Here is an 18,204-nt window from a genome sequence, read left to right on the forward strand (position 1 = left end):
CAGTGAACTTGGCCCATGGCTAGGGACGTGGCCCCTCCTCCCTCTTGCCGCCCACTGATTGGTCTGAGTGTGAGTTACACATTGTTACCAAGTTAATGCTGATGATGAGCCTTGGCCGCACCAGGATTGCTAGCCCTCTGCCTGATGCTCAGCGCGATGGCGGCCATTCTCCCTGGACACCTGGGCTGGTGCCCTTTTCTACTCTCATTTTCATTGCAGCCACACTGGTTGTGAGCAAGAGTCTCTCTGTACTCATGAAATCTCTGGTGCTGTTCAGGCCCATATCCTATCACTGCCCCAGCCCTGGTACATCAGAAGTAGTCTACACCTGAGGTGGGATGTTTAAGAAAAAGGCTGAATGTAGTTTTCTTCTAACCCTTATTTCTCACGCTCTTTTCTTCCTTTTCCCAAAATCCTTGCATCAAATCTCATTTAGGCAACATCAACGGTCATTTCACCTTCTCTCCCAACGCCGGGTCCAATGTTACAAGCCTGATCCTGGCGACTCGCTTTGACTATGCTAGTGGGCTTGATAAGATCTGGAACTACAAACTGCTTGTCTACATAACTGATGACAACTTGCTGTCCGTCAGGAAGAGAGCTGGAGCTCTTGTTGAAACAGGCACAGTGACGCTGAGTATTAGAGTCATTCCTCACCCAACCACGATTGTCACCACAACCCCCAGGGTAAGGGTTTTGGGAGCTGGACTTCCCAGTTACATCCCTTGTAATTGATGTTGATGGAGCCCCTTGACCTAGGAGAAATGTGGGGTGGACTGAAAAGGGTTGAGGTGTTAGGATGTTGCCAGGAACGCCAACCATGGGCTGGATTGGAATAGTCACTGGGTGGTAGAAAAAAATCTGGGTGAGACCTTGGGCTTATAGAACCACTGACTTTTCCTAGTCTGGTAAAGAAGGAGGTACACATATGCACAGACTTGTGATAGATCAGGCATTGCCCATCCAGGGTATGGACATGTTGCCGCCTTCACAAGCCCTTCTCTGCTTGCTCTTAAGAGCCAATACAAGTCCGTGTCCATGAGAGCAGCTAGCTGCCAGATGCTCTTCTCTACTTCTTTTGAAGAGTCACCATTTGTCAATCTGTACCCTACTCCCCACCTCCACTCCAAAAAAAATCCACTTATTCAATCTGCAGATATTGATTTAATACCTATAATATGCCAAGCACTTTGGTGAATAAGCCAGAAATGGTCTCTGCTCTCTCATGGAGCTTATAGTGCAGGTTAGTGGTTCTCAGGTGCGGCCCCCGCAGCAGAAGCAGCAGCGTCACCTGGAAACTTGTTAGAAAAGCAAATTCTCGAGCCCACCCCGGAACACTAAAGTTATACCTCATCCAACCATGATCATCACCACGACTTCCAGGGAAGGATGTTGAAACCTGGAGTCCTTACCACATCCCCAGACCTACTGGATCAGAAACTGTGGGGTGGGACCCAACAATCTGTGTTTTTAATAAGCCTTCCAGGCCATTCTGATTGCATTTTAGAGCCTCTGATCTAGAGGGGGAGACGGATTACAAACAGGTGTGCAAACGAATAAACCACCTACAGATTGTCGTAAACAGTAGGAAGAAAATAAGCAGGTGTCACAATAGAATCAGTGTGATGAAGGAAGGGAGCGTCTTGGAATCTGACAAGAGGATTATCGCCCCTGGCTTCTTGGATGACCTGGCTTATATTCGTGCAGGCCCTTTTTTCCCCTTTCCTCCTGATCCTCGTAAAAGTTGCGCCCTTGGTCGGCAGCCCCATACTTGGAGTACGCCAGAGGAAAAGGAACCAGAACCTCAGAAAGCCACCTGTGACAGGTGGTCAAATTCTGCTTCTCAGAGTCTTACCAAGAGCTGCTTAATATTCCTTTCCTGTGGGCTGGAGTCAATATTACCCCCAATGAATGGAGGCATTAGGTGACCTGAAGGGCTTTCAGTTGTGGTAGGAGCCAGTAGGTGCCCCAAGTAAGGAATTGCCACCTTTCTGCAACTTACAACACAACCCAGCTCTGACATCTCCAACCTGGAAATCTCCGTAACTTGCTTGTTATCGGTCTCCCTCTCTGGGAAGCAAATGCTGAACTTGAGGTCTCACTGTGATAACAGCCTGCTCAGCTGGCAGCACAGCTGGTAGTGAGTGAACACTGAGAAGCCTACAAAGTGTTAAAAAAAAACAAAAAAAACCCCTCAACTTTCATGGCTCATGCCTTCCCAGTGAGAGACAATAGCTATATTAGTCCCTAGCTTATGCCATGATTTGGCAGGAAAAAAAGCCAATGGAATTTTTAGCTTTGGGGAAGGAGAAGAAAGAGAATGAAATTAGGCCTAGAGTTGCTCTCCAGTTCCCTACATTTTCTGGGTTTCGGTCTCATGGATGTCTGGCAAGACTATAAATAAGGTGATGGGTTGAAGAGTGAGAACGATGAGCACACAGATGTCCGATGTTTAGAGCAAGAACAAAGAGCAGAATGAACGTTCAACCACCCGACGTGAGAGGGTTCTGATGTCACAGACGACCAGCCTCCACTCATCCTCCCCCTCCTGTCATTCAAGCCCAGGATCACCTACTGGATCCTGAGGAAGAACGTGTATTCTCCATCGGCCTGGTATGTGCCTTTTGTCATCACTTTGGGCTCCATGTTGCTTCTGGGTCTCCTGGTGTCCCTGATCGTCCTGTTGGCCAAAGCCATCCACAGACACTGTCCCTGCAAGACTGGGAAGCACAAGAAACCTCTGTAAGTTGCCAGTGGGCTGGGCCCTTCCCCCATTTCCTTTCGGAGGATACTGCTTCTGGTGATGTCAGGAGAAGGAAAGGTTGACAGTTAGGATTTCTCCACAGGGTAGAGAGGGTGCCTGGAATGAAGAAAGGAAACAGAGCTATGGGGGAGACATCCCAGCTCTCCTTGTCCTGGTGGACCCCCTTCATCACCTGCCGGGCCAGGAAACTGTTCCTTTTCTTTTCCCTGGCACCTGCCCTGTCCTTGATGAGTTCTCAATGAAATCGGGGCTTCAGCCTCTTGGTAACCTCGTCCTGGATAAAAGCTCCAGAAACAAGGCCGGTTGTGAGTAGTAGTGGAATATGCCGTGCTGTTATTTGTGGAATATTTAAAGCATGGGATGGAATTAGAGGAAGCACAAAAAACTAATAAGGGAATTAAGCTTTTGGCTCCAGTGACTGAACTGGGCTTTGGTGTGACTAAATAATCATTGTTCTTTTGCGTGTGGCCCTCTCAAGGGCTGTAAACACAGGCCTGCTTCCTCTCCCTGGGAGGCTCACCTGCTCACTTATATGCCTCTTTCGGTGACACTCTGCAGAGTGTCTTTTACTGGCTAAAGGGAGGTACTAGAGTGAAGTGGAGAAAGCATCAAATTGTTACAAGCTTCCCCAGAGCCAGTTTCTTGAGTCTTAGTAGCTCTTACAATGAGAATGTGATGGTTCTGAGCCTGGGCTTTGGAGTCAGATAAGGTTGAGGTTCAAATCTTGGCTCTGCCATTTTCTGGGTATATGGCTTTGGGCAAGTGACAACCTCTGTGAATCTCAATTTCTTTATTTGAAAACCAAACAATTAAATGAGCAAATGCAAAGGAACCACTTAGCACTGTTCCTGATGTAGAGTAAATGCTTAATACACTAATTTTTTTTAAACCTTGTTGCATGATTTTTCATGGCTGAGTCCCAGTGAGCTTAGGATTCTAGATTCTAAGTTTAGCTCTGTACACCCAAGTATCTTGAGGTACTGGAACCTGAATTTTGGAATTTCTCAACAGCATAAAGAATGGGTGATAAGACTCATGTGCCTTTTAAAGGTATTTTGAAGATTAACTACTACTGTCAAATAATTTAAAATCTATGGATGAAAGGCTGTATAAAAGTATAAGTATTAGCATAAAGATGTGCATTACATTTTGCCATATTTATTGGGGACATTCGTTGCTACTGGCAACCTTGACTTCAAGGTAAGAAATCCTTGAGCATCTGCTGAAATTTTAAAAAGCCTTTTAATTTGGACTCTCCTCACAAATTGATTTGAGAAAAAAAAACCAGCTCCAAAAGAGTGATGCTTAAGCTTGTAAGGATGGCGGTGCTCTGTAATGGGATTTGGGCAGAAGTTCTTACAGGAAGTAATCCAATAGACACTGCAACTCACATGTAATTTATGGTTAAATGTGTGCCTTGAACCTGGTGGTTTCAGTTACCTTCTAAATATTGTTTTCAACATGGTTGACTTTTAAATTTTTTTTTTTTTTTAATTTATTTTTGGCTGTGTTGGGTCTTCGTTTCTGTGCGAGGGCTTTCTCCAGTTGCGGCAAGTGGGGGCCACTCTTCATCGCGGTGTGCGGGCCTCTCACTGTCGCGGCCTCTCTTGTTGCGGAGCACAGGCTCCAGACGCGCAGGCTCAGCAGTTGTGGCTCACGGGCCCAGCCGCTCCGCGGCATGTGGGATCCCCCCAGACCAGGGCTCAAACCCACGTCCCCCGCATTAGCAGGCAGACTCTCAACCACTGCGCCACCAGAGAAGCCCCATGGTTGACTTTTAAAAAAGTAGCTAGTAATTCAGACCCAGACCTGGCCTCTCTGGCAATTTGTTGTACCATATGGCAACCAATATTTGTCCCATAGCAGAGAATAAAATTAGAGTCACAGAATAATAGAATCCAAGGTTATCATGGGAAGGGTCTTAAGAGTCCAGGTGTCCAGCTCCTCACGTTACAGGAAGCCCGGGTTTAACTGCTAGTCATCGAACCTTCCCACTGTGAGCCAAATCTTCTGCTCAGATGGCTACTGGGGAGGAAAACCAGGCAGGAAGAATCGCTGGGCAGTCTGATGGGGTCGTCATGCCCTCACTCAGTGTTGTCAGAGAAAATAGGTTCCCTGAAGTTCTCTAAAGCAATAGTTTTCCAACTTATCAGACTCCCAAACCTCCTTAGTCCCAACCCAGCAGTGACGGAGCAGGGCTGGGAGCCCATTCTGCATTTTAGTCCCCTGCCCCGGTCCCTCTTTCGATCAACCCCTGAATCCTGGGGAGCACAGTTGCCCGAAGGCCCCCATGTTGTCACGTGTGTACCAGTGCCGAGTGCTCTCAGGTTAATTCTTGTCCATCCCTTCTCCCCCCATACAGGGTGAAGAAAGCAGGTATGTACGGTGCCGATTACCTTCGTTTGTTGCTATTATTGTGTTTCGCTTGCTCTGTTGTACCACATAAAAGGGTTCCAACTCGGTGGAGAATCAGGGCACAGTCCTGGGTTGGTGGGTTTTCCGCCACATCATCTGTGGATGGAACGAAACAGAGGTCGGACGTAGCTGGAGGAAGGGGAGGGCAGGGCAGGGTGCATGGGGCCATTGGCCCTCTTGGATCTCATTCGGTCCTGCCTGTTCCTTACTGAGTCACCTCCAATCAGCTCGACATCAGCACCTAAAGGTCTGTTCCCCACCAAGTGGGTCAGGAATGGAGAATTCTCCGTGGGTTAAACACAGAATCTACTTGCTGCTACACACGGAAGGGGTGACCCCTCCTGAGGACAGCTAGTGCTCTGTATTAGACAGATGCCTGTTTTTAAAGAACAAATGATACTTTATTCTCAGATTGTGATGGATTTGATAATTCTCACATGTTACTTAGGTTAGGGTAGTTAGAAATGGGGGCTGGGTGCAGTCAGATGGGCTGGGAGAGCTGAGTGATTTCAGGGCGTCGGTGAATTGAGCAAGGCCCATCTGAGGAGACGTCACCACTGTCTCCAAAGCTGTGGCCTCAGGGAGACTCCAAGCTATGGGGAGAGACAGGACAAAGAACTGGAAAGAGTGTTTTTGAAAAATGATTGCTCTAATCACTCCAGCCATAGGTGTGTGCATCTGACATGCACAGGGGATATCTCAGCAGGGTTAGAAATTTAACGACAGTGGTTATTGATCATATCGAATGAAATAATTTTAATAAATGAGATTTTTCACAAACTATCTCCCATGCTAGTTACTTTGTAAAAAGGGTATAAGGAATGGATGCAAAGAATCCTCAGATGACAAACAAAGGTAGCAACCCCCTCTTTCTTTTTTACCTATAAAGCCATTTAAAAGCTAGTTTCCAGTAATGACAATAAGCTGGAAAAAGAATTAAAAAATTTTAATTGTGTATTATGCGTGTGTGTTTGTGTTTCTGAGAAGGTGGAAGGAGGTAAACAAACATGTCTAGAGACAGAAAATTCTTTGCTATGCCTGCAATACTAAGCTCAAATCCTGTTTAAGAGAGAGAGATCTCATTGTAGGGGTAAAATTTTAAGGTCAATTTAGTGTCCAAGAAGCTTAACTTCTGTCTGTCCTCTTCCCTGCAGAAATGAAGAACACAAAGAGAGAGGCGGCGGTGAGGCTGGCTGGCCCCGGGGCGCCAGGTTGGGGAGGGGGCTCTGGTCTCCCCCCAGCCGCCTTGCCACAGTCCCATGGGGGTGTTTATCATTCAGGGAGATGCTTGTATCTGGCCACTGGAGCAGACTGCTGTGTGACGAGCTCCTAATAGAATTTGTTCCCTCCACTGAACCTGTCTGCTGCTATATTTGCAGAAGAACTGGATTTCATAAATATTGAACAGTGGTGTTTATTATCTACACTAGTTCTCCAGGAGAGTGAGTTAGGGGAGAGGAGCTTAAAGACCAGAACTGGTGCTTCAGCCTTCAATGGGATTTACTTTTGCTTTGCTTCTCCACACCTGGAGGGAAAAGTGATAGAAAAAGAGCACGGTGGGAAGCTGAGGCTGGCTCTGCCCTCTCGGCCATATGACCTTGACCTCAGGGACTCCCTCAGCCTCTTTAAGCTTCAGATTCCTCACCTGTGGAATGGGAGTGAGAACAGCTGCCCTGAGATAACAGGTGGGGAAATACTGGGAAAATTATGAAGAGTCATGTAAATGCAAAGTGTCACAGGACAGCTGGGGAGTTACCTCCTCACGTGACCTCCTGATTTTTCTTTCACTGAACCTGATCCACCCACTGGAAGTGACGGAACTTGAAGGTGACCCCCTCCCAGGTCTCCCCTAACCCCTAATAATAGGACTGTGTTATGATCTAAGATCCATGAATTTGGGAAATGACAGGCAGGACGAGGAGGAAGTATCGCTTCAGGACAGTCCCCTAAGCGCTTATAAGCACTGGTCTGCAAACAGGAGGAAGGGGTGATCTCCTGTCTCCTGGGTCTTATTATTGTCTCAGTACCCTTGATGATGCCACTCAGAGACTAAGACATATGTATAGTTAAATTCATCGATTAAATAAATCAATCCCCCTGGCCGTAAAAAGTGCAGCTTCTGAGTTGATCAAATGGATGAAACCTGTACAATCTCCATTCCTTCTGGTTTCACAGAGGGGAGCTGTGGGCAAGTGAGTAGGTAACGGCTTATGTGATGAAAACGGGGGTCAAAGGCCCATTAAACTCCAAACACCGTCCTCGTGAGTGTGCTGAAGAACAGCATCATTGGAGGGCACCGTGTGAGGGAAGGGGGTGTTTCCACGGGGCAGAGTTCAGGTCCTGGAGGGCGGCACACAGTACAGGTCAGGGGAAAGAATAAGGTGTGGAACACCAGGCTTAGGTGAGGCAGGCCGGGCCCAGATGCAACGTTGCATTGGCCTAGGCTGACTCATCTGTGCCTGCCCTGCACGTAACATCTGCCTGGCAGATCCCGCGTAGGTGATGTCGATCTTGGCCGGTGCTGCATGGCATTTCTGCTCTTCCTTCTGTGCAGCTTAGATAGCGTTTACTCAGGATGCTTTCCTACCCCCCAAGTCTGGATTAAATGTCCTCTTCCCACCCCCGTTCCCCCACGCCCCCATAGCATCCTATATTCCCCCATCATAGTCTTTATCACAGTAAATTGCAGTGCCACTTTGTCAATGGCTCCTGCTTGATTGCAAGCTTTGGGCGGGCGGTAACCAGCCCTGCCTTGTTCACCGATGTGTCCCGAGCATCTAGCACAGTGCCTATTGAATAAATAAATGTCAGGAAGGCCCTGGGTAAGCAACCTGGGCTGTAAGGAAGAACAGCCTCTCCTGGGGGGAGGAGTGTAAGGCTGTGCCTGAAGCCGTCTCTTTCTTTTCCTTAGGAAACAATCCAGATGAACACTGTCTTTGATGGAGAAGCCGCAGACCCAGGTAATTAAGTGGCAGTGTCGCCCGTAAGGGCATTGTTCATATTCCAGGCTGGTGGAGTCACGGAGGACCATAACCCACGTCCTGCTCTTCACTCAGTCTGTCAATGCGTTTGGTTGTCGGGCCTACACAGTGCTGATCCTTCCAGGCGGCACCACAACGTGAGATCAGCTCAAAACAGAGCTGGCTTGTAGACGCTCAAGCACGTGATCAGGTGTGAGGCCTCAGCAGGTTTCCACCTAAAGGGTCCCACTCAAGGACCACGCCCCTGTCCAGCCTCCCTCCCTGAATCACAGGCCAGTTCAGGGAACTGGTGAATTCAATAACCCACTGTGTCTTCTGCTCACCGGGACTCAACCTCCCCCCACCCCCCTACCCCGCCGCTGCCTCATCCTTTCTGAATGCTTCTAAACACCATCCTATTGGTAACGGGAGATATGGAGAAATGGCAAGCTTGGCTTCTTTTTTTCCTCGATCAGGGCCAAGAATTCCTTCTTGGACAGCAAGATGAACATAAGGTAAAGCTGGCCTCCAGAGCTCTCATCACCCCCATGAAATCAGCTCCAAATTTAGCTCCTTTACACACATCCCTTCACTTACAAAGGCTCAATTATAGACGTGAATAAAGGGAAGGAAACCAAATTCGGGAGGCAAGTGCGTTGGCTCCCTGCCACCCTCACATGCGAACGGCTCCGCTTGGTCCTCCTCAGAGGGAGGATGGCTCCTCTCCAGGACAGGCTGCCGCTGCTGCTGGAATTAAATTTCCCTCTATTATTAGGTACTTGTCACCATAATGTGCCCACATTAGCATAAGTGCTGGTGGGATCCTCTGCCTGAGAGGCCACTCATGCTGTAGGGAAACAGCAGGAGCAGGGGCACGCCGGAAACTAGATCTTCTGCAGCAAAGGCCAGGGAGGACCGAGGCTGTTCTGCGTCTGTGTGTTTGCGAGAAGGAAAAAGGAAGAGATGAGCCAACTGGACTAATGTGAACAAACATCAATTAGCGTCTGCAGGCTCCGACACAATACAAATGGCCCCCTTGCATCATCTCAACCGGGGCTAGATTTGTGTGTCTGTGTCTGCAAATCTCTGCTAACATAACATAGATACAAATCAAAGTCTTTTCCTCCTTCCTTGGTGAATTCAGGTTTATATCAGGGATTCAGGGAATCTTTTTAAACAAACATATCAGAACGTAATGGGTCACCCCATGAAAAACTGAACCTAACTTATCTGAAGCTCACGTTGTGTTCAAGACTTCTGTGGCCTCTCATCTTGCCATTGAGGTGACCTTGAGGCTCTCCTACACCTTTCTTTCCAGGGAAGCGTGAGATTTGCTACCTGTGTGGTCAGAGCCACACAGCTCAGCTCGCGGAAAGGGCAGGCTGGTGAAGACTGTTTGTGTTCTTCACAAGCCTGCTTTCAATTTTTCTAGCTGCTTCATCTTTCCCTGGGGCTGAGAAGAGAGCAGGGTGGAGATGGGGGAGCAGAGAAGCATTTGGATTCTTTTGTTTATGCATTGGTGGTGTAATTTTTTTCCCTAGTTACTGGGGCAATATATGAATTCAACACAAAAACTGGAGCCAGAAAGTGGAAAGATCCCTTAACCCAAATGCCAAAATGGAAGGAGTCCAGCCCTCAGGGAGCTGCTCCAAGAAGACCTGTCACTGGGGAAGGGACCGGGCCACCAAGGAGCACCCACAAGGAAGGAGATGCACAGGCCAAGAATACAGGCCCATGGTCCAGGAACCAGGACGGCAAGCCAAGCACCCCAAAGAACAGAAACTCAGCCCTTACGCGTGGGGGGTCCCCCAAACCGCACCCAGAAAAGTGAGCGGTGTCTGGCTGCCTGGCCCACAGCACAGCACAGGGAGGGAGCTTGACTGTCTGGGACGCTGCCTCACCCTACATTCCTCGAGGGCAGGGTGGGGGTGGAGGGCTGAAAGTGTGGAGGATCCAGGGTCCCAGGTGGAATGTTTGACAGACTTTAAAATGAACAGAAAGGGGTTTGATCTCAGAGTTGCCTTTTTCTGAGACAGTCCAGGAGAGATTTTGCCCTGGCCTCAGTTCCTCTGATCAGCTGGACTGCTAATTGGTGGGTGTGGACTTGTGTTTCTTCTTCACGTTGACCTCTAGGAAGCTCTGTTCCGTTTGCCCCTAGGAAGTGCACGAGACCTCCTGCCTAAATTCTGAGGACTACCCTCCCACCTGGTTTCACCTTATTTTCCTGCCTTTATTTTAGTGTCACCCAGATTTCTTCACTTATAGATAAAGTTCAACACCGTATACCATTGTAAGTCACGTCTAATCTTTTTCAAAAGAGGCAGAGCAGTGGGAAAAAAAGGATGAATAATGAGTTGTTCACCTGGAAAGAAGAAAACACACTAGATACCTTTAATTCTTTTTCATTAAGGTAAAACTGATAATGCGATAAAGTGCACAGATCGAAGGCATTCAGCTCAGTACTAGGTAGACTCTTCCCCAATGCAACCAATATTCGGGTCTTTATTGTCACGGATTACTTTTGCCTTTTTGAAATTTCCTATAAATGGAAAAAGAGCTCCCCAGTTCTTTTCTATCTGGCTCCTTTGGCTCAGCACCATGTCTGTGAGATTCACCCAGTTGTACTGTGAACCAGTCATGCAGGGCTCTTCACTGTGTCTCTTATCCCACTGAGGGAATCTACCACATATCATTTATCCATTCCACACTTGGGTAGCTGCTCCAAGTTTTTTACTATTATAAGGTATAGCACTGTGCACGTCCTTGTACATGTCTTTCCACAGCATAAACACGCGTTTCTTCTGAGCCTATTCCTAGGAGTGGGATTGCAAGAGCCATTGCTGGAATCTGCTGAGAATTCTGAAGTTGGTGGCTCCAACTTATGCTTCCAACGATGGAGAGTTCTGACTGCTTTACTCCCTTGACAACACTTGGTGTTGTCGGTCCTTTTCGTTTTAGCCATCCTGGTGAAAATTCCTCTTGAACTAGTCACTGTTTTTCTCAAAGCTAAAACAACACCAGCCCTACAACCTACCTGCCCGGCTCCTTCCCTACCTTCTGTGATTGGTGGAGGGGGGAACCACAGGACTCAGAGCAGAGACACAGTGGGAAGCTCTAGCCATTCATACAGCTGGGACTTTCACTTGTGGCCACAAGCAGTGACCTGAAAATAAATCTCTCTGCAACGCAACAGGAAGTGGAAATTTTCAGTGCGTGCCTGGTGAAGGCCAAGCAATCCTCACCTTTGCTCCACGTCCTGCTCCCCAGCTGCTGGGCCCCTAGTCCAGTCACCAGAGGGAAGGACCAGATGAGAGTCTACTGGGGCAGCACCCCGTTTCCCAGTTGGAGAGACAGATGAGAACTCTCCAGGCCCAGGATGGCCTGTAGAGGGCAGGCAGGATCCATCCTGCAAATGCAGAACTTCGGAGGGAGGAGCTGCCCGTTTACTGTGTGCCCGTGCGTCGGTGTGACTTCTCAAGAAAAAGAAACATTTTTAAAATGCCCTGTCCTGGCCTAGAGCAGGCGCGATTTATTAACAAGGCTTGGTTGCCAGGGAACTCCCTTGAATACGTTTAAATTTTGCAAAGAAGGCAGAGCTGCTCATTTGTGGAGGTTTAAGTGGGTGAAGTGGCTGATTACCCATTTAAGACTCTGCAAGTCTGTGGAGCCCCGGGTAAAAGACCTTCCTCAGAAGCTCTCAGCCTCAATGCAAGTAAAATGAGGCTCTGAGAAGGCTGAAGGGGGTGCCTGATAACTGTTTATGAGCCCATTAAGGATGATTAAAAGGAGGGCGGTGAGCAGCTGTTATCCCTTCTCTGGTGATGACAGGGCAGGAGGGGATCATGCTTCTCGGCCAGAAGAAGAGATTTAAGTTAGGCACAGGGAGGGACTTCCCGAAGGCTGGGGTCTGTTTGAAGAGTCAGTTCTTTCCCTGGTGATGGGCAGGAAGAGCTGATTATCTTCCGAGCCCCAAGATGTGAACCTCGAGGAACCCAAGACATGGGTCAGGAGTGGTACCAGGAAGCTTCGAAACCACCTTTTCTTTTTGCGTATTTGACTATTTGATCAGGGGAAATCAGAAATCTCAGGTCCAGGGCTGAGGCCATTTGGTTTCTAACATTTACCAGGTTTCAAAAATAAATAATCTGAATAAACTCAAGCCAGGGACCATTGGGGACCTTGTAAAAGTTTTCTCACATTTCTCTCCCAAGGCCTTAATCATGTATGAATTTATTGTAGCTAATGTTGACTTGCCTGATGCTGAGTCATTAAAAATTAAAGCAAAGATGTTCAGGGATCAGGCCACGGAGGGGTCCACTGTTGAGGGATGTGGTACCCCATGGTGAATTCTTAAGTTTGAGCTTTCCCTGTGCTCAGCAGGAAGCCAGGTCCGCGTTGCTGCCCGCCTGTGTTAAAAGCATGTGTGGCTCATGAGCAGAAACTGGGCAATGATGCTTTCGTTCCTTAGAGCCCTTGCTCACATCTGTAGATCTGTCATTTGCCTTTTTATGTAATGTGTTTTGTAATGGCTGAGAAAATTAAAGCAACCAAGTGAGTGAATCTAGAAAATGATGGCTATTGAAACATGGCACTTCTCATTTCAAACTAGTGTGTTTGTACCTCCCATTCATTCAGTAAATATTTATGGAGTGACTACTGTGTGCCAGGTGCTGACTCATTAGTAAACACAGCAGCCCCAGGACCCTGCTCTGGAGGAGCTTACATTCTGTCTGCTGCAGCTGAAGGCGGCCTGCTGATACACGTCCCCAAAGACGCTATTTCCACTTCCATCCTGGCCTCTGTTTCTTGGTTCCCTGAGTGTTCTATCTGAAAGATAAATTAACCCAAATCTGGAATTTCCTTTCTGGAAGAAGATATTTCAGAACTACTTAAATATTGTTTAAAACTTAATGGGGAGCCTTTATCAGAAAATAGTTGAGGGCACTTCCCTGGCGGACCAGTGGTTAGGACTCCACACTTCCACTGTAGGGGCCACAGGCTCGATCCCTGGTCAGGGAACTAAGATCCTGCATGTGCACAGCGCGGCCAAAAAAAAAAAAAGAAGAAGGAAAGAAAATAATTGAGATGCCCAAGGAGGGGCCCCGGCCTTGGGTTATCTGACCAGCGTATGGCTTATAACCTCCGGATGGCAGCTCTGAGCAGGTGTGACTTCCTTGTGTGGAGGGTGGGAGTATCCTGAGGCCAGTGAGACCTTTGATCTGGAGCCCAGGGAAAAGGTCAGACATAGGATGGGATGGAGAATCGGGGGGAGACTCAGATCACCGAGACCCTACTATGCGTCACCTGTATTGGGGGTGAGATGTGGCTCCTGCTCTAAGCAATAATCCCACTGAGAAGGTAACCAGCTCTTTGAAAAGACAACAGCCACCCCCCAGGCACTGCATGAGAAGTAGATGAGTTTCATAGGTAGTGGGTGCGGGAAAAAGCAGATGGAGCCCCAGCGGTCTCTAAAAGTGTGAGGGAAGACCTGGACGCTGAAGAGTTCTTAAAGCTAGCTATGCGTCCAAAGTGGGAGAGGAGAGAAATGTTGAGCAAAGGCTAAAGCATTCAGAATCCTGGTTGTCAATCAATTTTCAGCCAGTGCTTGTCCTATGTCACCTGGGGTGAATAACCACAGCCCATACAGAGCCTCCTGGGGGTGTAGCAAGCGCTCAGAAAACATTTGTAGAACTGGATTGAATTAAGCAAGCTGGCAGTTGGTTTCCAAACCAAGTTATGTAGCAGAGTCACAACTTTTCTAACTAGATCTACACGAACATTATGATGATCAACAACAAAAAATTACTGAGTGCCGACTAGGTCCCAGGCACTGTTCTAGGCTCTGGGGAGATAGCAGTAAATAAAACAATGTTCTTAGTGTTTACATCCTACTGAAGGACCAGAGACTGAACATACAAACAGACAATGGCTGGACCATATATAAAAATAGAACTTGGACCTACAACCTGCAGCAACCTGTCCAGGAAACCAACCCCGTTATCTACAATAAACAGCCCGGGAAGCCAGCCTGCCTAAGTCAGACTTGCAGGAAGCCGAATGGCTGTTTCTAGTAACAATCCAGGAAGCTAAACAATAACTTCTGTAACAATCAGCCCCAAATGGCCAGGACTCGATTAGCAACAGACAGCTTCCCTAATTTTTATCCCCGCTTCTAACTTAGGACCAGCCAGAGAAAACTAAATATACACCATAGGATGGACCGCCTCCAGTGAGCCCACCTACAGCTTCCCCAGGCCAACAGCCTCCAATCAGAGCACCCCTGAGCCTTCCCTTTGTTCCACGACAAAGGTCTCCCACTCCTCTGCCCGCCTTTGAGTCTCTGACAAAATGGGAGTGATGGCTCCCATCACAAGTGATGGCTGACTCGCTTGCTATAGTAAGAGAAAAATAAATACCCTTTGCTTTTGCCATATGGTGGGCCTTTGTTTATTTCCACAGGAATGATAGATAAACAGATTATACATATACGTGTATATATAGCATATGTATGTATATCTCATATGTATGCGTATATCGTAGGTATATACATATATATATATTATATGCACGTATATGATATTTTAATGGTGGTAAATGCTATTGAGAACAACGAACAGGGTCAGCGTTATGGAGGGTGGGGATGGCCTCTTCAAACAGGTTGGTCAAGGAAGGCCCATGGTGAGGTGAGAGTCAAGCAGCAGAAGTGGGGAAAGAGACATGCAGGTAATGGGGAAGAGCCCCCAGGCAGAGGGCTCAAAGGCAAGGCCAGGTTGAGGATTCGTTGGAGGCGCAGAGTGATGAACATGAGGCCCGGAGGAGATTCCTTCGCACAGGTGCGTGTGGGGAAGTAGGTGTATATTTGGGGGTGGCGGTGGGGACATGTGGCCTGTGGGGCGTGAATGGTGAGGCGGAGGAGGAGGGTATGCTCATCGTGTAGGGCTCTGTGAACCGCTGTAAAGACTTTGGCTTTTACTCTGAGTGTGATGAGGAGACATTGCAGGGTTTGGGGAGCAACGTATTTTCTGTTTTGAAAGCATGTCTCTCTGAGTGCTGATCTGAGACTAGATTTCAGGAAGGCAGGGAGCAGGGGTGGAAGCAGCGAGACCAATGAGGTGGCTATTGGACTAATCCAGGTATGAGATGGCGGTGGCTTGGTCCAGGGTGGTGGGCACATGGAAACCTTACAGGACCTTTTGGAAGGAGTGTCCCAGCTGCAAAAGAAGCCCTGAGTTCTCCTGGGCCTACTCCCATATTAGATAAAGGTGCCCCAGCAGGGTCTAGCCACTCCCTCAGTGGAAGCTTCCAGATTTCACATAACACCAAACAGTGCTTCCTGAATGCAACTGCCCCCTGCCTAGTCTGTGAAATCTGTTGCTGTTGCTATCCGGCATGGTGGTGAGTGTGTGTGTGTGTGTGTGGTGTGTTGGGGGAGAGAAGCCCTTAGTGTTTCTGCCACATTGAACTGAATCCTGTCAAGATTCCAAACAGGCTTCATGGAAGCAGAGCAAACAGGCCTCGACGGTGTTTTCTCTGTCTGGACTCTGTGCCCTGCTGTGGAAAAGGTCGCAGGTACCTCATTCATCCGTGCCATGCATTAGATTAGCTCTCAGTCTGAAAAAGTACAGTTCTGATCAAAAGCCTTACACCAGGAGACCTGAGTTGTATGAAAAAACTGTGGCCTGTGACTTCCAAGAGAGTCTAAGTTCTTAGGAAACCAGTCTGTTTAGAGGGAAACAGGGAGGCAAGTGTGTCCTAGAAAACTGGAGCCTTATGATTAGATTTTTGGAGACAGTCGCTACTTAAAATGATATCGCCTCCTGTTCCCATGAGTACGAACCATAATTATCAGTCCTGATTTTGGGTTTGGAGAACATGATCCTTGCAAGTCTTAAGACCAAAGTAAAGCATGCTTACGAGAGCTCTGAACTCTTCTGGGTGGTGCCTGCTAGGTTAGGCAGGCCCAGTGCTTGGACGAGAGCATCCCGCTGCCCATTTGGGGCCCCAGCGTACTCAGAAGCCCTGGGAATCTTGCGGTGTTCAGAAACAATCTGCGGCCGCTGTAGCCCCTGCAGACCCAGGCACAGCTGAGGGAGGGAAGCTGGTTAATCTGATTTATAGGTGAGGCTCACAAGAGCTCCTCTCCCTGCACTGCCCATCTCATTTGCGCATCCACAGTCAGAACACCCTCCAGCTGGTCTTTTTTTTTTTTGGTAACACTTTTATTGGTATTGTGATTTAATTCACATACCACTAAATTCAGTGGTTTTCAAATATATTCACAGAGCTGTGCAACCATCACTACTATCTAACTCTAAAACACTTTTATTACCACCCCAATAAGCCCCATACCCATTAGTAGTCATTCCCCATCCCCAAGCCCTAGCACCCACTAATCTACTGTCTGTCTCTATGGATATTTCATATAAATAGAATCGTAGCGTATTTGTCCTTTTGTATCTGGCTTATTTCACTGAGCATGTTTTCAAGAATTATCTATGTTGTAGCAGATATCAGTACTTTATTCCTTTTTATGGCTGAATAATGTTCTACTGCATGAGTATACCACATTTTATTTATCTACTCACTGGTTGATGGATATTTGGGTTATTTCTACCTTTTGGCTATTATGAATACTGCACAGTGAACATTAGTGTACAAGTTCTTGTGTAGACACATGTAATTTCTCATGGGTATATACCTAGGAGTAGAACAGCTGGGTCATATGATATTTCTATATTTATCTTTTTAAGAAACTGCAAACTGTTTTTCAAAGTGGCTGCACCATTTTACATTCCACCAGCCTTTCACAAACTTTTTAAACAGACAAGAGGTGCCCTCAGCCCAGGTTGTGGTGGTGTCAGCCCTTCCCAGACCGTGTCAGGCTCTGGCATAAGGAGGCTGCCTGTGGTCTGGAGTGCTGGTCGACCTCACTGAGCTTCCTCTGCACCTGAGTGGTCTGCAGATAGGTCTCTACAAACCTCAGGATTGCAACTGTGTGTCTAACATATGCTGGGCACACTAGCTACACAGTCTCCAAATCCTCACAGTACTCTTTTGAGGATGGTCCAGTTAGCTGCATTTTACAGATGAGAAAGCTGAGGGGTGGAGAGATAAGGGAACTTGCCCAGAGGTCACAGAGCCGGGACACCAAACTGGGTCTGTCTCCTTGGAGCTTATGCCAAAGGGCTCAGTTATGGCCTTTGATTTGTGTTCTGGGGGAGCTTTCAGGGAAGAGATACTCGGTCAGAGGATGACTGAACCCTCAGACGGATCCTCTGACCAAGTATCTCTTCCCTGAAAGCCCAAGGCTACTCATGGCTGCAAAAATCAAACCCTCACACGTGCAGCATCAATACCAGCTTCTGGACCAGCAGACAGGCTCTGAGAGCATCCTCTCCTGCCTGGCTTGAGCTGGGATCTGAAATAGCCGCCGGCCTCCTGCAGCCCTGCAAGCTCAGAGCATGCGGCTTTGGGCTGTGTGAAAGGCACAGTCTATTCTTTTCTCGGTTCTGCACACATTCCCCACCTGTCTGCTGCTCAACAGAAGCTGTCTCCTCTTGGCTATGAGTATTCAAGTGCCTTCCAAAGACGTTAAATCAAGGTCTGGGTCACTCAGAAACAGCCCCCTCCTCCCCCAAGGGGAAGGGGCTGCAGTTATACATGTTGGCCAGCAGGGGCTCTTTTTTGCCATTTGACTTCCTCTGAGCGGTCCAGAAACGCCTCCAATAAACTGATCCTCCTTCTTTCCACCTTTCCCCAAGCTTTTCAGGGTATGTGGCCGCAGGCCCTGCAGAGTGCAGCCGCAGGGCACCCATGGTCAGGATTCCGCCTTGTGGCCACCCACAAAAACCCACAACAGCAATGTGGTTGCTAGAAACCTGGAGGGCCCTACCAAACTTTCTGGAGGAGGGAGTGAGTGGCCGACTCCACCCACCAGTAGCCTTTTCCCGGAAGACCCCTGGACAGTGATTAGGGCATTTGGCCAAGCAAGCTATGGCTAGTGATGAAGACAGCTCCCAGCTGGGCTCAGAACAACTTTATCACTGTTGACTTAAGAACAGAGGA

General features: G+C 48.0%; 1 protein-coding gene across 1 annotated transcript in view; it reads left to right on the forward strand.

Annotated features, from left to right (window-relative positions):
* Positions 1 to 10,685, forward strand: part of CDHR3 (cadherin related family member 3) — a 73,006-nt gene extending 62,321 nt beyond the window's left edge. Inside the window, exons 14-19 of the mRNA XM_036862828.1 lie at positions 437 to 687; positions 2,561 to 2,742; positions 5,127 to 5,140; positions 6,334 to 6,362; positions 8,091 to 8,139; positions 9,681 to 10,685. Of these exons, the coding sequence (XP_036718723.1) occupies positions 437 to 687; positions 2,561 to 2,742; positions 5,127 to 5,140; positions 6,334 to 6,362; positions 8,091 to 8,139; positions 9,681 to 9,970 (815 nt within the window). The 3' untranslated portion in view covers positions 9,971 to 10,685. The remainder of the gene's footprint in view (positions 1 to 436; positions 688 to 2,560; positions 2,743 to 5,126; positions 5,141 to 6,333; positions 6,363 to 8,090; positions 8,140 to 9,680) is intronic.
* Positions 10,686 to 18,204: the final 7,519 nt, after the last annotated feature.

The sequence above is a fragment of the Balaenoptera musculus genome, chromosome 9 (assembly GCF_009873245.2).
Source record: "Balaenoptera musculus isolate JJ_BM4_2016_0621 chromosome 9, mBalMus1.pri.v3, whole genome shotgun sequence".
Taxonomy (NCBI): domain Eukaryota; kingdom Metazoa; phylum Chordata; class Mammalia; order Artiodactyla; family Balaenopteridae; genus Balaenoptera; species Balaenoptera musculus.